This window comes from Aotus nancymaae, unplaced genomic scaffold, assembly GCF_030222135.1.
Source record: "Aotus nancymaae isolate 86718 unplaced genomic scaffold, 86718_ANA_hifiasm-v0.15.2.pri h1tg000089l, whole genome shotgun sequence".
NCBI lineage: Eukaryota > Metazoa > Chordata > Mammalia > Primates > Aotidae > Aotus > Aotus nancymaae.
The window spans coordinates 1,317,389-1,331,651 of NW_026988504.1; the positions used below are offsets into that span (position 1 = coordinate 1,317,389).

At 64.7% G+C, this 14,263-nt stretch overlaps 3 protein-coding genes across 10 annotated transcripts in view; 1 reads left to right on the forward strand and 2 right to left on the reverse strand.

The window, feature by feature from the left end:
* Positions 1-154: 154 nt before the first annotated feature.
* LRRC45 (leucine rich repeat containing 45) lies at positions 155-8,013 on the reverse strand. 2 transcript variants are annotated; one of them, XM_012452695.3, is made up of 17 exons: positions 7,468-8,013; positions 7,012-7,073; positions 6,602-6,672; positions 6,178-6,356; positions 5,910-6,038; positions 4,212-4,324; positions 3,841-3,899; positions 3,531-3,608; positions 3,136-3,271; positions 2,971-3,048; positions 2,775-2,886; positions 2,600-2,670; positions 2,121-2,213; positions 1,664-1,756; positions 1,052-1,225; positions 795-942; positions 155-665 (listed from the first exon to the last, which is right to left on the reverse strand). In XM_012452695.3, the coding sequence occupies exons 1-17, from the start codon at positions 7,685-7,687 to the stop codon at positions 469-471; spliced, it is 2,013 nt and encodes a 670-aa protein (XP_012308118.1). In that variant the 5' UTR covers positions 7,688-8,013; the 3' UTR covers positions 155-468. The 2 variants fall into 2 exon arrangements, with proteins under 2 accessions (XP_012308118.1, XP_012308116.1); XM_012452693.3 differs by having other exon boundaries at positions 459-665; positions 7,450-7,778.
* A 378-nt stretch (positions 8,014-8,391) lies between these two features.
* Positions 8,392-12,538, forward strand: CENPX (centromere protein X). 5 transcript variants are annotated; one of them, XM_012452697.2, is made up of 5 exons: positions 8,392-8,458; positions 11,283-11,334; positions 11,659-11,712; positions 11,912-12,000; positions 12,079-12,538. In XM_012452697.2, the coding sequence occupies exons 1-5, from the start codon at positions 8,423-8,425 to the stop codon at positions 12,091-12,093; spliced, it is 246 nt and encodes an 81-aa protein (XP_012308120.1). In that variant the 5' UTR covers positions 8,392-8,422; the 3' UTR covers positions 12,094-12,538. The 5 variants fall into 5 exon arrangements, with proteins under 5 accessions (XP_012308120.1, XP_064225758.1, XP_064225757.1 ...); XM_012452696.3 differs by lacking the exon at positions 8,392-8,458 and adding an exon at positions 9,037-10,619; XM_064369687.1 differs by lacking the exon at positions 12,079-12,538 and adding an exon at positions 9,932-10,619 and having other exon boundaries at positions 8,400-8,458; positions 11,659-11,994.
* Positions 12,539-14,101: 1,563 nt separating this feature from the next.
* The window catches only part of ASPSCR1 (ASPSCR1 tether for SLC2A4, UBX domain containing), a 39,670-nt gene continuing 39,508 nt past the window's right edge, over positions 14,102-14,263 (reverse strand). For all 3 annotated transcript variants that reach the window (XM_012452699.2, XM_064369658.1, XM_021666337.2), the window contains exon 16: positions 14,102-14,190. In XM_012452699.2, coding sequence (XP_012308122.2) covers positions 14,177-14,190 — 14 coding nt within the window. In that variant the 3' untranslated portion in view covers positions 14,102-14,176. The remainder of the gene's footprint in view (positions 14,191-14,263) is intronic.

Below are 14,263 nucleotides of genomic sequence, written 5' to 3' on the forward strand. Positions count from 1 at the left end.
CCGCTGCCGCCGGGAGCCCGCCGGGAACTCGCAGACGAACAGCCCCGCGGCTCTCCGGTCCCTCCAGGCAGCAGGGCGGCGGCCAGCGGCTGCACCCCGGCGGGGCTGGGAGCAGAGGGTCGGCGCGTGCGGAGGGAGAGGCGGGGCCCGAACATATTACAAAGTGCAACGCGCTGTATTTCCAAATCCCGCCGCGCGCAGGCGGTCGCAGCGTTCAGGGTGACATCGCAAAGGGCGAGGGGGAGACGCACCCGCGGGACCCCTTCCCGGGGCGCTCCCCGGCGGCGTCGACCGGGACGAAGGGGCAGGGAGGGAGCCCTTCCCAGGCGCCTCCCACGGGGTCGCCCCGCGGCCGCGACAGCCCCTCCAGTCGCCGCAACCCCCGCTTGGAGCCGGCGGCGCGGGCAGGACGCGGCCCCCGGTCCGCCTCGGGCGCTGCCTGCCGCGCCCGGGTCCTCCCGGCCTGCCTCACTTTGGGGGGCTCAGGGTCCGCACGGGGGACCCCTGCACGTAAGCCAGGACGGCGTTCTGCAGGAAGCTCGCCCTCTGGGCCTCCTCGTCCCGGATGCGGGCGATCTCCGCCTCCCGGAGCCGCAGCTTCTCCCGGAGAGACGCGTTCTCGCTCTCCCTGTCCAGCAGCGCCTCTCGGTGGTCGCTCGCCATCACTACAGGGCAAGGAGCGCTGTGAGCAGGCGCCGTGCCAGGGCCCGGGCACGGGAGACCTGGCCAGCCCCGCTCTCCGGCCAGCCTCACGTCCCACCAGTGGGCGCCGGGAGGGCGAGGGTCTGGCTCACCTTTCAGCTGGCGCTCCAGGGCCGCCACCTTCTCCCTCAGCGCCTCCTGAGCCGCCAGCTCCGCCTGCAGCCGGCCGTTCTGCTCCTGCAGCTCCACGCGCACCCTGCTCACCTCGGCCACCCTTTCCTGGTCCTTGTGGCTCAGGTCCTGACAGGAACGAAGGCTGGGGAGTGAGGCGAGGGGTCGGGGGCCAGCACCCTCGCCCCCCGACCCCCGCACCCCGCACCCCCGCACCCCGCACCGGAGCCCCGGCTACCTCCTGCAGCTCTTCTAGGCGCCGCCGCAGGCCCTCCAGTTGCAGGCCCAGCTGGCTGGCCCGGGTCTGGGCCTCCACCACCGCCTGCTTCTGCTGCAGGCAGGCGCCCTGCGCCTCATCCCGCGCCTGCGCTAGCAGCCGCAGCTTGTCCTCCAGGTGAGCCAGGCGCTGTTGCTGTGGGCACAGGAGCCGCCACAGAGCACAAGGCGTCAGCCTGAGCTCGCCTCCTGAGAAGTTTGCATGGGCACGACCCCACCCCTCCACCGGACTGGCTGCTCAAGATACTACGACTTGTCTTGCTCTGAACCCACTCCTGGCAGGTACGTCCTGCAGATGCCCTCTAGGCTCCCCTCCTCCCTTTCCAGTCACGCCACCCCTCCAGTTCCTCCATGCAGTCACAGGCTGCAGGGATGGGCCAAACCCCACCACCGTCGCAGGCCTGGATGCAAAGCTCAAGCCTCCCAGCAGTGTGCAGGGGGACAGATGTGTGACCTGACCTCAACACCACACTCCCGCCTCCGCACTCCAAGCCCCACCTCTGGAGCCTGCATGTGGGAAGCGAAGCCAGGCAGCCTGGCTCCCCCAGCGGGTGGCAGGCATCTGTGGGCTCACCTCCTCCAGGCGGGCCTGGCTCTTGGCCTTGATCAGCTCCTCCTCGGCCTGGCCACGCTCAGTGAGTGCTGCAGCTTTCACCCGGCTCAGCTCCTGCACATGGACAGCATTCTCCTGCCAGCCTGTTCTCCTGTCGCTGGCCCACAGCCCTTCTCTCTCTGGCCCATCCAGCCAGCCCTAGCTGGAGGGGCTCTTCTCTGCCGGCTTCCTGAGGGCCACGCAGCTGCCCTGCCACCTGGCTCACTGGGTGGGGTTCCTACAGCCAGGGGAGCACGAATGCCACCTACGTCCCTGTAGCTTCTTGGGCACACTGGTGGGTGAGTCTCCAAGGTGGGGCCTATGAGGCTCTGAGACCAGGAAGGGCTCTCAGGGGTCCTGAGGCTATGAACACCAGGAGCTGCCTCCCTTGTTCAGCCCAGGGCTAAGGCAGAGCTCAGCCCCACTGGTGGGGACCCACCTCCTCCAGGGACAGCCGCACGGCCTCCAGCCTCTGCACCCGCTCCTGCATGGCCCTCTCGCTCTCTTCCAGGTGGCGGCTCATGTGCTCCACCTGTTCAGGTGCAGGGATTGTGGGGCCAGGATGAAGAGCAGGGCCCCCTGCCTTTCCCCCATGGACTCCCCACCCTGGAAGGCAGGCGTCTCTTGGGAACCTTGTTCGTTCTGAGAAAGAGCTGCCTCGGGTGGCACGCATACCCTCAATGGGTGGGGCTGGGTGTCTCTTCAACACCAGCCTGCCCTACGGCTGAGGCATGGATGGGGTCCCCTACCAGCCACAGTAGGAGGTTCTGGGTCTGACATCCGCTCAGGCTGGCAAAATACAGCCACCCAGTGACCCAAGGTGGCAAAGGGAGCTCCCACCAGGTGTGTGCTCTGGGGACACCTGCGTGACACCAAGGCCAGACACTGAGGTGTGTTAGAGGCCAAGTGGGAGGGCACCTCCTTGACGCGCAGGCTTTCCGAGTCCTCCAGGCTCTGTCTGGACCTTCTCTTCTCCATGTCCAGGCGCTCTGGAAGTCCAGGGGGGCAGAGCATTTGTGAGCATCCCCTGGAGGCCCCCGTCCCCGGGGTGCCCATCCCCAGGCCCCTCCGCAGCAGGCCTGCCCGTGCCCACCCTCGGCCTGGATGGCCTGCATCTTCAGCTGGGCCGACATGCTGGTCAGCTCCTGCCTGGTCTGGAACAGCTGCTCCTGCTGACCCTTGACCTTACGCTCCAACTCATCTACCTGGAAAGCCAGCAGCATGGAGGGAAGCTGTGACCCAGCCCTGCTGCGCCCACCCTGGGCTCCCTGCCTCCACCCCACAGCTACCTGGTTTTGCAGAAGCAGGTTCTTCTCGTTGGCAGCAGACAAGTCTCTGAGGAGCTTAGACTCCCGCTCCGCAGCTTCCTGGGAGGGGGATGGGGTGTGTGCAGTGAGGGTCCCTCGGCCGCCACGCACCTCCCAGCCCACCCCTCTCAAGCCCTGCCCACCCACCTGCTGCTCCAGCCTGCGCTCCTTGGCCTGCCTCTGCGACAGGCTCAGCTGCTCCTGCTCTGCTGTGGCCAGGAGCTCCCCCAGGTCCTGGGCCTTCTGCTCCGACAGAGCCAGGGCAGCCTCTGTCATCTGCAGCCTGCAGAGAGGAAGGGCAGCACCCCCACCCCGGCTGGACTTCACCTGCCTTACAAAGGCCTCTGTTCTCACTGTCACCAGGAACCTAGTCAATGCCAGCTAGCACCTGCCTCCTCCAGGAAGGCTTCCAGGTTACTGCCCTAGTCTCACCCCATTTCCCACCTCTGCTTTGTACACAGGACTTGCACAAAGGCTCACATCACCCACTTCTGCCCTGTGGCACATCTCTGAAGTATCCTGAAGCCACCCCCCATCCTTACTTGGCCTTGAGAGCGTTGATAATGGAGTGCCTCTCACTCAGGACTTCCTGAAGCTGCCCTATGCGGGCTGCTGACGCCCTGTGGGCAGAGAGGAGGGTGCAGAGTAACCCCAACCCCAGAGCACTGCCGCACCCCTCTGGCCTCGGTAGCTGCTGCTGTTCCTTAAGCATCTGTGGTCGTCCGGGCACAGAGCCTCCAGCCGCCTCCTGGTGGCCTCACTCGTGGGCTCGGGTTGGGTCCCAGCTGAGTCTTGAGCCAGGGCCTAAGCCCTGAAGCCTCACCCTGCCCCTGCGGCCCTGGGCTCGCTCACCTGCTGCTCTTAGCCATCTCTTCCCGCTGTTGATCGATGGTCTCCATCAAGTCCAAAAACTGGGGACAGACAGCCGCAGCCTGTCAGGGCACCTGCCGCCTGTCCACCCAACTTTCTCAGGGGAGGGAGAGCAGGAGCCCAGCAAGGCAGCGAAGGGTGCCACCCACAGTGCCCCACAAGGCCTTGGGGCTCAGATGCCAGCTCCCCAAGGAAGCCCACCTGCAGGGAGTCAGACCAGGTACCAGCCACTCAGGGAGGCTCCAGAGCCCCGAGGAAGGGAAGGCGGGCACACCGTGGGGCTGGGGAAGGCAGGACATGGCAGGACCCCCAGCCATGAGCAGCTCTGAGGCCAGTGAAGGCACCATCCTCACCTGCTTGGACTTCTCCTCCCGGAGGTGCTGGACCTCCCTGCTGAGCACGTGAGTGCGGGCACGGTTCTCCTGGAAGGTGGTGAGCCGGTCCTGGTTGTGGTCCATGGCTTGCTCTGTCAGAAGGAGCTCTGTCAGCCGGACACAGTGGCTCACACATGTAATCCCAGCACTCTGGGAGGCTGAGGAGGTTGGATCACCTGAGGTCAGGCGTTTGAGACCACCCTGGCCAACGTGGTGAAACCCCATCTCTACTAAAAATGCAAAAAATTAGCTGGGCATGGTGGCACACACCTGTAATCCCTGCTATTCAGGAGGCTGAGGCACATGCATGTGTTCAGACACACACACACACACACACACACACACACGAACTGTATCACTCAGGGCTGCTCAGCCTGAGGTAGCTGGTTTGCACCCGGCGGCTGGCTGCTTGGAAATCTATGCTGTGCTGGGCACTCCCTCAGTGCATTGGGGCGGAGGGCACCCCCTCAGTGCATTGGGGCGGATGAGCTTCATGGGGTGGGGTCCTGAGCAGGAGGTGCCTGGTGCTGGGGGGCACGTGCACACGTGGGGCAGAGGTTGTGGGGGCTGATCACTACAAGAGGCGAGGGCCATCCTGGGGCATCTGGCCACCATCCCAAAGATCAAGGGGCACTGCACAATGCTGAGGCGGACACTGTGCCCAGCTCACGTTCCGGAAAGATCATGGCATGTGGGGAGGTGGCAGAGGTCAGGAGCAATGACAACAGCCAGGCCAGCACTCAGGCAACGCCAGGGATGGCGCAGCTGGAGCCAGAGGCCAGGCAGGGCCAGCAGGAGGGTGAGCCCTCAGCACAGGGGCCGGGAGAGGCCAGGCAGCGCCAGCAGGAGGGTGAGCCCTCGGCACAGGGGCCGGGAGAGGCCAGGCAGCGCCAGCAGGAGGGTGAGCCCTCGGCACAGGGGCCGGGAGAGGCCAGGCAGCGCCAGCAGGAGGGTGAGCCCTCGGCACAGGGGCCGGGAGAGGCCAGGCAGCGCCAGCAGGAGGGTGAGCCCTCGGCACAGGGGCCGGGAGAGGCCAGGCAGCCCCAGCAGGAGGGTGAGCCCTAGGCACAGGGGTCGGGAGAGGCCAGGCAGGGCCAGCAGGAGGGTGAGCCCTCGGCACAGGGGCCGGGAGAGGCCAGGCAGGGCCAGCAGGAGGGTGAGCCCTAGGCACAGGGGCCGGGAGAGGCTGCCACTGTGTGTGTATGAGGGAGTATGAGGCCTGACACTGAGACATCAGCCACAAGGACTTGGGGTTGCTGGTGGGTGGGAATGTGGAGGCCACACAGACCAGGCGGCCCCACCCCACAGGACTCACCTGCAGGGCCACAACGCAGGTTGACCAGGGAGCAAATGCCAAGAAGCCCCTCCCTGGCCAAGGCCTGGGCCACCTGAAGCACCAGCACTGCCACCAAGACCAGGGCTGTGAGCCACAAGTCCTCAGCTTCCGCAGCTATGACATGGGCACCCCCACTGCACAGGTCTTAAGAACTCATCGAGCACACGGGGAGCCTTGGACAGTGCCCACGTGTGGCGAGCGAGACCCTCTGCTCCTTCCGCTTCCGCGGGCTCTCGGGCTGCTCTCATCATCAGTTCTGGTCCCAGGCCCAGCACCCCGCCCTCGGTGGACGGGCCTCTCTCAGAGGCTCATGTGTCCTTCCACACAGCCCCGCAGCGTACCCACAGCTCTGAGGACATCTCCGGGGATGTTGTTCCCAACCAGGTCCAGCCTCCACAGGGTTCTGTTGCTGGGGAGACAGTTCATGAGGGCCCGGCCCCCCAGGAGGCCAATGTTATTCCAGCGCAGGTCTGGAAGGAAACCTTTAGTCACAGATGGAATGTGCCTGGTGGGGGGGAGCTGGCCTGCCTGGTCCCCTAGCCCCTCACTTGCAAGAGCGCAGGCAGCCTCGGAGGGACGAGGGAGCCCGAGGCACCCAGGAGGCCTCACCCAGCTGCTGGAGGGTGGCATTGCCCTTCAGGGCCAGGGCCAGCTCCTCGGCGCCCTTGTGACTGATCTGGTTGTTGCGGAGATCCAGCTGCTGCAGCGTGCCATTGGCCGCCAGGCCCCCGCAGAAGGTGGCGAAGGCATCATCCCATGTGCCCAGGTTGTTCCACTCCAGCGTGAGGCTGCGGGAAGGACAGGAGCCGGTGTTCGCCCAGGGGACTGCCCAGCCCACGGGGTCCAGGGCCTGGGGACGGTGTCGGCTTGGGGTCTGACGGGCTGGAGCCTCTGCCTGCTCCCCGCCGTTTGTGAAACACAGCAGACAACTGGCAATTGTGAACTCTTGGGCAGCAGAACCATGTGCTCTGGGGCCAATCGACCACACAGAGAGGGGGCCTGGGGTGCTGGTGGGGTCGGGCCCCCCACTCACCTCTGAATGGACTTGTTCTGTTGGAGGAGTTTTCCCAGAGCCTCAGCCCCGGTGGCTCTAAGGTTGTTGCCCTAGGACAGAAACAGGCTGGTAGTCCTCGCCCTGGCTGGTTCTGAATTCCCGCTCGTGCCCTAAGGGCCCCGGTCAGCCAGTGGACAAGGCTGGGGTGCCCCCAGGCGGAGGCGCGGCCTCCCTTCCTTCAGGGGCTTCCTGGGGCCGGCTTGTTTGTTGCTGACGCGAACTCTGGCTCCAGAGACAGTCACTCAAATAGGAGGCCGTGGGAGAACGGCCTGGGGCACTTACAGTTTCCAGCCACTTCCCAGACCCCAGGCCCCCGAGACCTGGCATCTTCCCGCTCTCCTCTTGCCCTCGGGTGGCACACTCGGACACCCAGAGTGCAGGCACCTCACCTTTAGGTCCAGAAAGCGCAGCACGGTGTTGGCACACAGGCCTCGGAGCAGCAGTGTGGCCCCTGTGTAAGGGGGGCTGCGATTACCCTCTGCCCCTGCTGACCCCAAGACCCTCCCTGTGGGCCCCTTTTCAGGGCAGCTCCCTAGACCCAGGGAAAGACGACTGTCCCGGTGGTCTGGGTTGGCGCTGCGAAGCCGTGTTTGAAACACCTGCAGCCCCTGCCGCACAAAGCCGCGTCAGCACGCAGGGAACCAGGGAACCAGGTAAGTCGCGGCAGGTTAAGGCCTCTCCCCCCGACATAAAGAGGAAGTGCCCTCCACTCCCAGGTGCGGGAACGGGCGCCCCGGCTCGCCTTAACTACGGTATATTACTGGAGAGGAAGCGGCCTCCGGGGCTGCCAAGGCAACGGCGTGGGCAGCCAAGGAGCGGCGACCTACCCTGCCGGGCCTGCCCACCTTCCTCGCTGAGCATGCAGTCGCTCAGGACCAGCTCCGTACACAGCGTCTCCCTCGGCAGCAGCTTGCCCAGGGCCCTGCAGGTGTCCACCGTCAGGCTCTGCGTGGCCAGGTCCAGCCGGCCCCTGGGAAGCTGGTGCAGCTGCTGCAGGACAGCCTCCTGGGGCTCGGCCCCACTCTCCCTGCACAAGCGGCTGTAGGAGCGCCGGAACTCCTCCATGACCCGCGGCGTCGGCAGGACCTCCTCCGCATGCTCCCGCAGCTGCTGAAAGGGAGCCGCCTGGTGCGGAGCAGTCCCGGCGCCGGGTGCAGGAGACTGGGCCTCCGCTGACCCAGACGAAGAGCAATCAGAGTGGGCTCTGCGGGCGGGAGGTCCTGGGAGTGCGGGGCTGGGCGGTAGTGGGCTGCGGCCCCGCGGTGCGTGGGGACCACCCGTGCAGGAAGCAGGCAGGCTCGTCGCGCGCCCCCTCCAGGCGCTGCCGCGCCCGCAGTCCCGGCCCCAGTCTTCGCGACAGCCGCTTCGGGACCTCAGTATCCAGGAAGAACCAGGCGCTCCGGGAGCGGCCGCGGGAACTACAACTCCCAGCAGGCTCTGCGCTGGCGGCGCTAGTTGGGGGCCAATTAGAACAAAGGAACTGGCGCGCTCTTGGGATAGCAAGCCGAAGGGGAGCAGCGCGCTCCTGTTTCATTGGCTACGGTCATGAGGGTGGAGCTCCAGGAGGGCATGCTCCAGGATAATTGGCTGAGGGACGTGAGGGTGGTGCCCCGGTAGGGCGCGCTCCTGGTTCATTGGCTGAGGGGCGTGAGGGTGGGGCTGCGGGAGGGCGCGCTTCGGGCTTATTGGCTGAAGGTAGGGGCGGGACTCCGGGAGAAAGTGCTCCGGGGGGCGCGCTCGGGTCTCATTGGCTGGGGGCGCGGGGCGGAGCTCCGCAGGGCGCGCGTGGAGGAGGCGGCCATGGAGGGAGCCGGAGCGGGAGCTGGTTTCCGGAAGGTGAGGGCTGGCGGGCAGGGGCTAGGCCGGCGTGGACGCTGCATCCCGACCCCACGTGTGACACTGTGAGGGCCCGAAGCCAGCCCCCGCGCCGCCCACCTGTGCCTTTGAGGTTGGGCCCGTTCTCAGACTCCTAGCCCGGCGCGCCGGCGCGCCCCGCGCTCTCCTGGGCGGGGTTCCCGCAGCAGGTGGAAGGGCGCGTGGGGCAGCCGGGGCTGCGGGGAGGTGGAGCAGGTCTGCGGAAATAGACAGGGGCGGGCGCCGTCCCGGCGGAGTCCAGGCCGGCAGAGAGAGGAGGAGCTGGGCCGCCGCCCTGCGCCCTGAGCCTGGTTTCTCCTGTGAAGAGGAGGTCAGACCCCAGGACGGCAACGGCGAGGCCGTCCAGCCCGAGTCGGCAGGACCTGGCCCAGCCGCCAGGCACAGTAGTTCCCCTTTTGCCCGCTCCCCGGTGGGCGCCAGCACTAGGCTAAGTCCCAGGAACGCGTGGTGTCCTCGGTGCTCCACGTTACACACCGGACGCCTATTAACCCCGCCCGCCAGTGGGGAAACCGAGGCACGGGTGCGTTAAGTGAGTCAGCAGGGCTAGGGTCCGCCAAGGCTGGAGGGCGTGCCCCGCTCTTCTCTGCCCCTGGTGAGTGGGGCTCTCTGGGAGTGTCATGTGCAGAGGACCGCCTGTGTGCAGGCATAGTGGTTTCTGAGCCCTTCGTTCTATTAATGTACTTGAAGGTTGGGGCACTGAGCTGTCTCGGTGTCATCAGGGCCTCGTGGACCTCTGTGGCCTGGAAAGGGGAGGGTCTCAGGCCCTGGTGGACCCATCCTCAGGGGAGGACTTCCACCCTGTAGGGGCAGGGGGAATTCTTTGTTTCGGTGTCAGACCCTTCTTTATCACCAAAGGACACCAGGGGCTCAGTGCAGGGTCGGCGGGGAGCGGAGGGACTCTGGGGGTGGAGTTGCTGACGATTCTTGCCAGATTTCAGAAAGAGAAAGTCACTGAAGCTTGGGCCACCTCACCGTTTGGTTGTGAGAATCCACCAGGTTAGAGTAGCCAAAAGGCCACAGCTGGAGAGAGGGCACTGGGCACACCCCGGAGGAGGTCATGCGTTCTTTCCGTCAAGCCCACCTGACAGCTAGGGCCCCCGAGGCCTCTGGCCAGAGCTGGAGTTGTGGTCATTACAGACGAAGAGCCTGAGGATGATGGGGAGCAGGGGACCTGCAGCCCTGGCGTGGCACCCACAGGTCTGGGGGGCAAGGCTGGGTGTGTCCCAGGCCCCCACTCCCACCCCCAGTGCTGGGCCTGTCTCCAGAAGCCACTGCCTGTGTATGGAGCGACCCCTTGGATTATCCAGGCAGCCCCGGCAGCTGCCACTCACTGGCGTGGTCTTCCTTCCCAGGCCTTCTGGCGCAGCGGTGTTGGGGAGTCTCAGAGCAGGTGGGGGAAGTAGTGCCTTCTCTGCCTTTTCTGGTACCTTACAGGTAGAGCTGGTGGTAGGCAGCCAGAAGGACCAGCAGGTGGCACTGAGCTTACACGGGCAGTGACGGGGACCCCGGCTGGGGGACAGTGAGGGCTCAGGACGAACCAGGATGCTGGGCCCTGCTGCCTGCTGCCGTGGGACATTCACCTCCCGTGCCTCAGGCTTTCACCCATCCGCTGCTCTTTGTCACCTGTTGGACTGCTCTGGGTGAGGTGCTGTGAGCTCCCTGCTTCCCGCTGCTGGCAGCCTGGCCGGTCCTTCACCCACCTTCTCTTGTAGTGCCTGTTTCTGGGTGCCCACTGCCCCTGCCCCCAGCCCTGGGCACTCCATGCTGGCTCCTTTCCCAGCCCCTGTGGGCTGCTGCCTGCCCTGGGCCACCTCGCTGAGTCTCGTGGCTCCACCAGCCACCCAGGGCTGCCCTCTGAGTCTCAGCCACTGCTGCAGCTGCCGTCTGCCACCCTCCGTGGACAGCTCTTGTGTTCATGACAATACGTCCCAAACCGAGCTCCTGAGTACACACGCCCACGGCCCCCCAGCTCCACAGAACAGTGCTGTCCTTTTGGGGTCTTGGCATGGACTCCCCCTGTACCCGTCCTCCGTGCTTCAGAAAGGCAGAAAGGCCCCAGCTCTGCAGCCTCCTCCCTGCCCCCCATCCCCTGGGCATGGCGGCCACAGGGGTCCTTTCAAAGGTCAGTGCTGCTTTCCACAAAAAACCCAGAAAGTACTCCCAGTTTCCTGCCACAGAGAGCTGATCGGGCCTCAGGCCCTCAGCGTCTAGCCACACCCCTCTCCACTCTAACCTGGGGACCTCGCTGGCTCAGCCCAGCTCTGTGCTCCCAGACATCAGCACCTCCTGCAGGATGATAAGCACCAGGGTGAGACCGGTGGAGCTGACCCAGCACACTGAACAGAGTTGGCCAAGCAAGGCCTTACTGGTGGCACTCCCTCAGGCCAGCCCACCCAGGGAGCAGCCGCCTCCAGCCCCAGGCTGGCTCTGCCTTCCATGCCTCCTCAAAAGGAAAGCAGACCCATGGTCCTTGGCTGGGGACGGGAGTGCAGGATTATGCCAGACTCAACAAGGCCTCTCCTCTCTCCCCCTGGAGCCCCAGCAGGCTGGGCCTGCTCCCAGGTCTGCGACCACTCACTCTGCAGGGCAGCTCCCTGACAGACCCTACTCTTCCAGCTTCTGCCACCCTAAGCACTGGGCTGGCCCTTGTCCCCTGCCCTGGGAGAGGCCCAAGCACAGAGGGCATCTCCAGCTGGAAATCACAGCCACTGTCACCTGGAATGGTCACCACCCTGGGGGTATGGGGGAGGGCAGGGCCTGGCACTGACACCCCCCTCCCCTCCAGGAGCTGGTGAGCAGGCTGCTGCACGTGCACTTTAAGGATGATAAGACCAAAGGTGCGGGTGGGGCGCAGGTGGGAGGGGGTCCCATAGCTGTCCCCTGTACCTTTCCCACAACTCTGCAGGGCCAAGGCCTTGGGGAGGGTGGGGCGCAGGTGGGAGGGGGTTCCCGTAGCTGTCCCCTGTACCTTTCCCACAACTCTGCAGGGCCAAGGCCTTGGGGAGGGTGGGGCGCAGGTGGGAGGGGGTTCCCGTAGCTGTCCCCTGTACCTTTCCCACAACTCTGCAGGGCCAAGGCCTTGGGGAGGGTGGGTGCATCTGGAGCACCCAGCCAGGGCAGTGGGTGAGGGTCCCACATAACCTCCTCCCCCTGCCTTGCAGTTAGCGGGGACGCACTGCAGCTCATGGCGGAGCTGCTGAAGATCTTCGTTGTGGGTGAGCCCAGGGCCCGGTGTCCAGGATTCCTTTTGTTTTTCCAGCGGGAAAACCAAGACACGTTTTCCCGTTTCCCACAAGGGCCTGAACTTGGTCTCCTGAGCCTGTTGGTCAGGTGCTATGGCCTGGTTCTGGGTGGGGGCACTGGCCCAGGTTTAAGATCTCCCAGCATCCCCCACTTCTGAGTTTCCAACTGCAGAAGCAGCAGTCCGTGGGGTGCGGCAGGCCCAGGCAGAGGATGCCATTCTTGTGGACGTGGACCAGCTGGAGAAGGTGCTTCCGCAGTTGGTGCGTGAACGCGGGTCGGTGCACAGGTGGGGGTGCCTGGCTGGCAGGCTGCCCCTAAGGGCTTCTCTCCCCCCACAGCTCCTGGACTTCTAGGGATCTCAGCCGTGGCTAAGGCCACCCCAGGGAAGCCCCTGGTCCACAGAAGCAGGTCTTGTGTTTCTAGTAGCTTCTGGTTGCAGACGGAGAAGGACCTGAGGGATTTGGAGCTGATTCAAACAAGATCCCGAGATTCTCCAGCCTTTGCAGAAGGGGCAGGAGCCCCTGGAGTGCCCACTGGGGACAGGTCCATGGGGGAGTCCCTGCCTGTCCCCTAGGGTCCTACAGGCAGGTGCTGGGAAAGGCCCGGCCACCAGCCAGCAGGTAGACTGTGTTTTACAAACAGCAGCTGGCAGCGCTGCCTCCTGGCCACATTCCTGCCACCGACATCAAAGCTGATGTGACCTTCCCGGCCATCCGGTATTCCCCTCGGAAAATGGTTCCCCAGGCTATAAATTTGTTCTCACAAAGCAACATCAATAAATCAAAACTGTCTCTCCCAGCTTGGCCTTCTTGTTGCCATTAATCACTGAAGTCAGACTGCTTCAAAGCCACGCTCCCTGTGTGCGCCCTTCACCAGGACAGGCTGACAGCATGTGTGCCAGGGGCTGTGGAACCCAGACCTGGTACATGCGGCCACCCATCTGGAAAATGTTACTCCAGCCCCAGGGGCTGGGGCAGCCACGGGACCTGCCACCAGTGGGCAGTGGCTTCCATGCATATTCTTGTGGCTGCAGGCAGGACCAGGATGCACAGGGTGAGAGGGACCCTGGCCCAAGGCCCTGCTGAAAAGGAGAAAGGGCCTCCCCTTCTCTCCAACACCAGCCCCAAGCAGGCCGGGGGGTAGGGGTCAGCCCCCTCAGGCCATGCCTCCTGCCCACCTTTGGAGACACGGGGCTGTGGGACCTGCCTGGATGCCCTCTGATTTTCACAAGTCTGGCATGAGCTCCACCTGTGCCAACGCCTGGGCAGCAGCAGGGCCTTGGGCCACTTCCCCTCCAGCACGTACCAGGTGCCTTAGCCCACCTCACTTTAGCTCCCTGGTTACAGCCCAGGACTATGAACACCCAAGGGGCTCAGCTGAGCGCCATCGGGGCCCCATGCAGGGAGGATTAGAGCGCAGGGAGTCAGGTTCCAGGGTGGGAAGGACAAGAGCTGCCCCTTGGGGATCACTGGAGGCGGCCCAGCCTCTCCTGCCCTGGTGCCCTAAGACAACTTTGGGGTGAGCCTTTCCATCCTTGACTTAGCCCCACTGGCCCCGGCCAGGCAGAGCTGCTGCTGGGATCCACCCCTTCCCCACCCTGCCCACCCCCGGGGAGGTCTGTTTGAAAGCCCTGGGGGCCTGTGGAAGTCGTTACGCTTGCTGCGGAGGCTGCTACTGGGCAGCCAGGGCCAGAACCCAGCACTGCAGCCACGGGACAGCAGGGGGCCCAAGGCCAGGACCTGCCCTGAAGATGGGGGTGGCCTACTAACTCCCCCAGCTCCTGGCCTGGGCTTGGCTCCTGGGTTGTAGGCAATCTGCCCAAAAAGCCCTTCTGGTTTTTTTTTTGTTTTTTTTTTTCCCCAAGACAGAGTTTCGCTCTTGTCACCCAGGCTGGAGTGCAATGGCGCGATCTTGGCTCACCGCAACCTCCGCCTCCCGGGTTCAGGCAATTCTCCTGCCTCAGCCTCCCAAGTAACTGGGATTACAGGCACACGCCACCATGCCCAGCTAATTTTTTGTATTTTTAGTAGAGATGGGGTTTCACCCTGTTGACCAGGATGGTCTCGATCTCTTCACCTCGTGATCCACCCGCCTCGGCCTCCCAAAGTGCTGGGATTACAGGCGTGAGCCACCATGCCCGGCCCCTCAAAAAGTCCTTCTTCCAGCACTTGTTTCTCTGGGAGGAGGGGCAAACACTGTTAGGAGACCCACTCCAGTTCAGGGTGCACACCTCAGCCAACGAGCAGCCACCGGGGCCCACACCACAATCCACCAGGATCCTTGGGCCTGGACACTCCAGTCTGGCCAAGTCAGGGTGGAGGACAGGGGCCCTTGCTGGAGGAAGTAGGACAGGAAGCACTGAAGGACACACAGTCTTTATTCCTGCTGGCAGGGGAGGTGGTCCTGTGGCTGGTGGGCACCTCAGGCTGGCAGCTCTCACCTCTTGTTGGCTGTAGTGCAAACACACCAGGGTGACCACAGGCCCTGGGCTCTCGCTGCCCAGCCACCTGCTCACTGGCTGGG

What these genes read in the sequence shown, in the direction of transcription:
- CENPX (XM_064369687.1), top strand. Translation starts at nt 10,503, where the DNA reads ATGGACTCCCCCTGTACCCGTCCTCCGTGCTTCAGAAAGGCAGAAAGG. An exon ending in CCACAGGGGTCCTTTCAAAG is followed by an intron (nt 10,620 to 11,282) that starts GTCAGTGCTGCT and finishes CCTCCCCTCCAG; the next exon opens with GAGCTGGTGAGCAGGCTGCT. An exon ending in TAAGGATGATAAGACCAAAG is followed by an intron (nt 11,335 to 11,658) that starts GTGCGGGTGGGG and finishes CCTGCCTTGCAG; the next exon opens with TTAGCGGGGACGCACTGCAG.
- LRRC45 (XM_012452693.3), bottom strand. Translation starts at nt 7,687, where the DNA reads ATGGAGGAGTTCCGGCGCTCCTACAGCCGCTTGTGCAGGGAGAGTGGG. An exon ending in GGGAGGAGAAGTCCAAGCAG is followed by an intron (nt 3,900 to 4,211) that starts GTGAGGATGGTG and finishes GTCTGTCCCCAG; the next exon opens with TTTTTGGACTTGATGGAGAC. An exon ending in AAAGCCTGCGCGTCAAGGAG is followed by an intron (nt 2,214 to 2,599) that starts GTGCCCTCCCAC and finishes GCACCTGAACAG; the next exon opens with GTGGAGCACATGAGCCGCCA.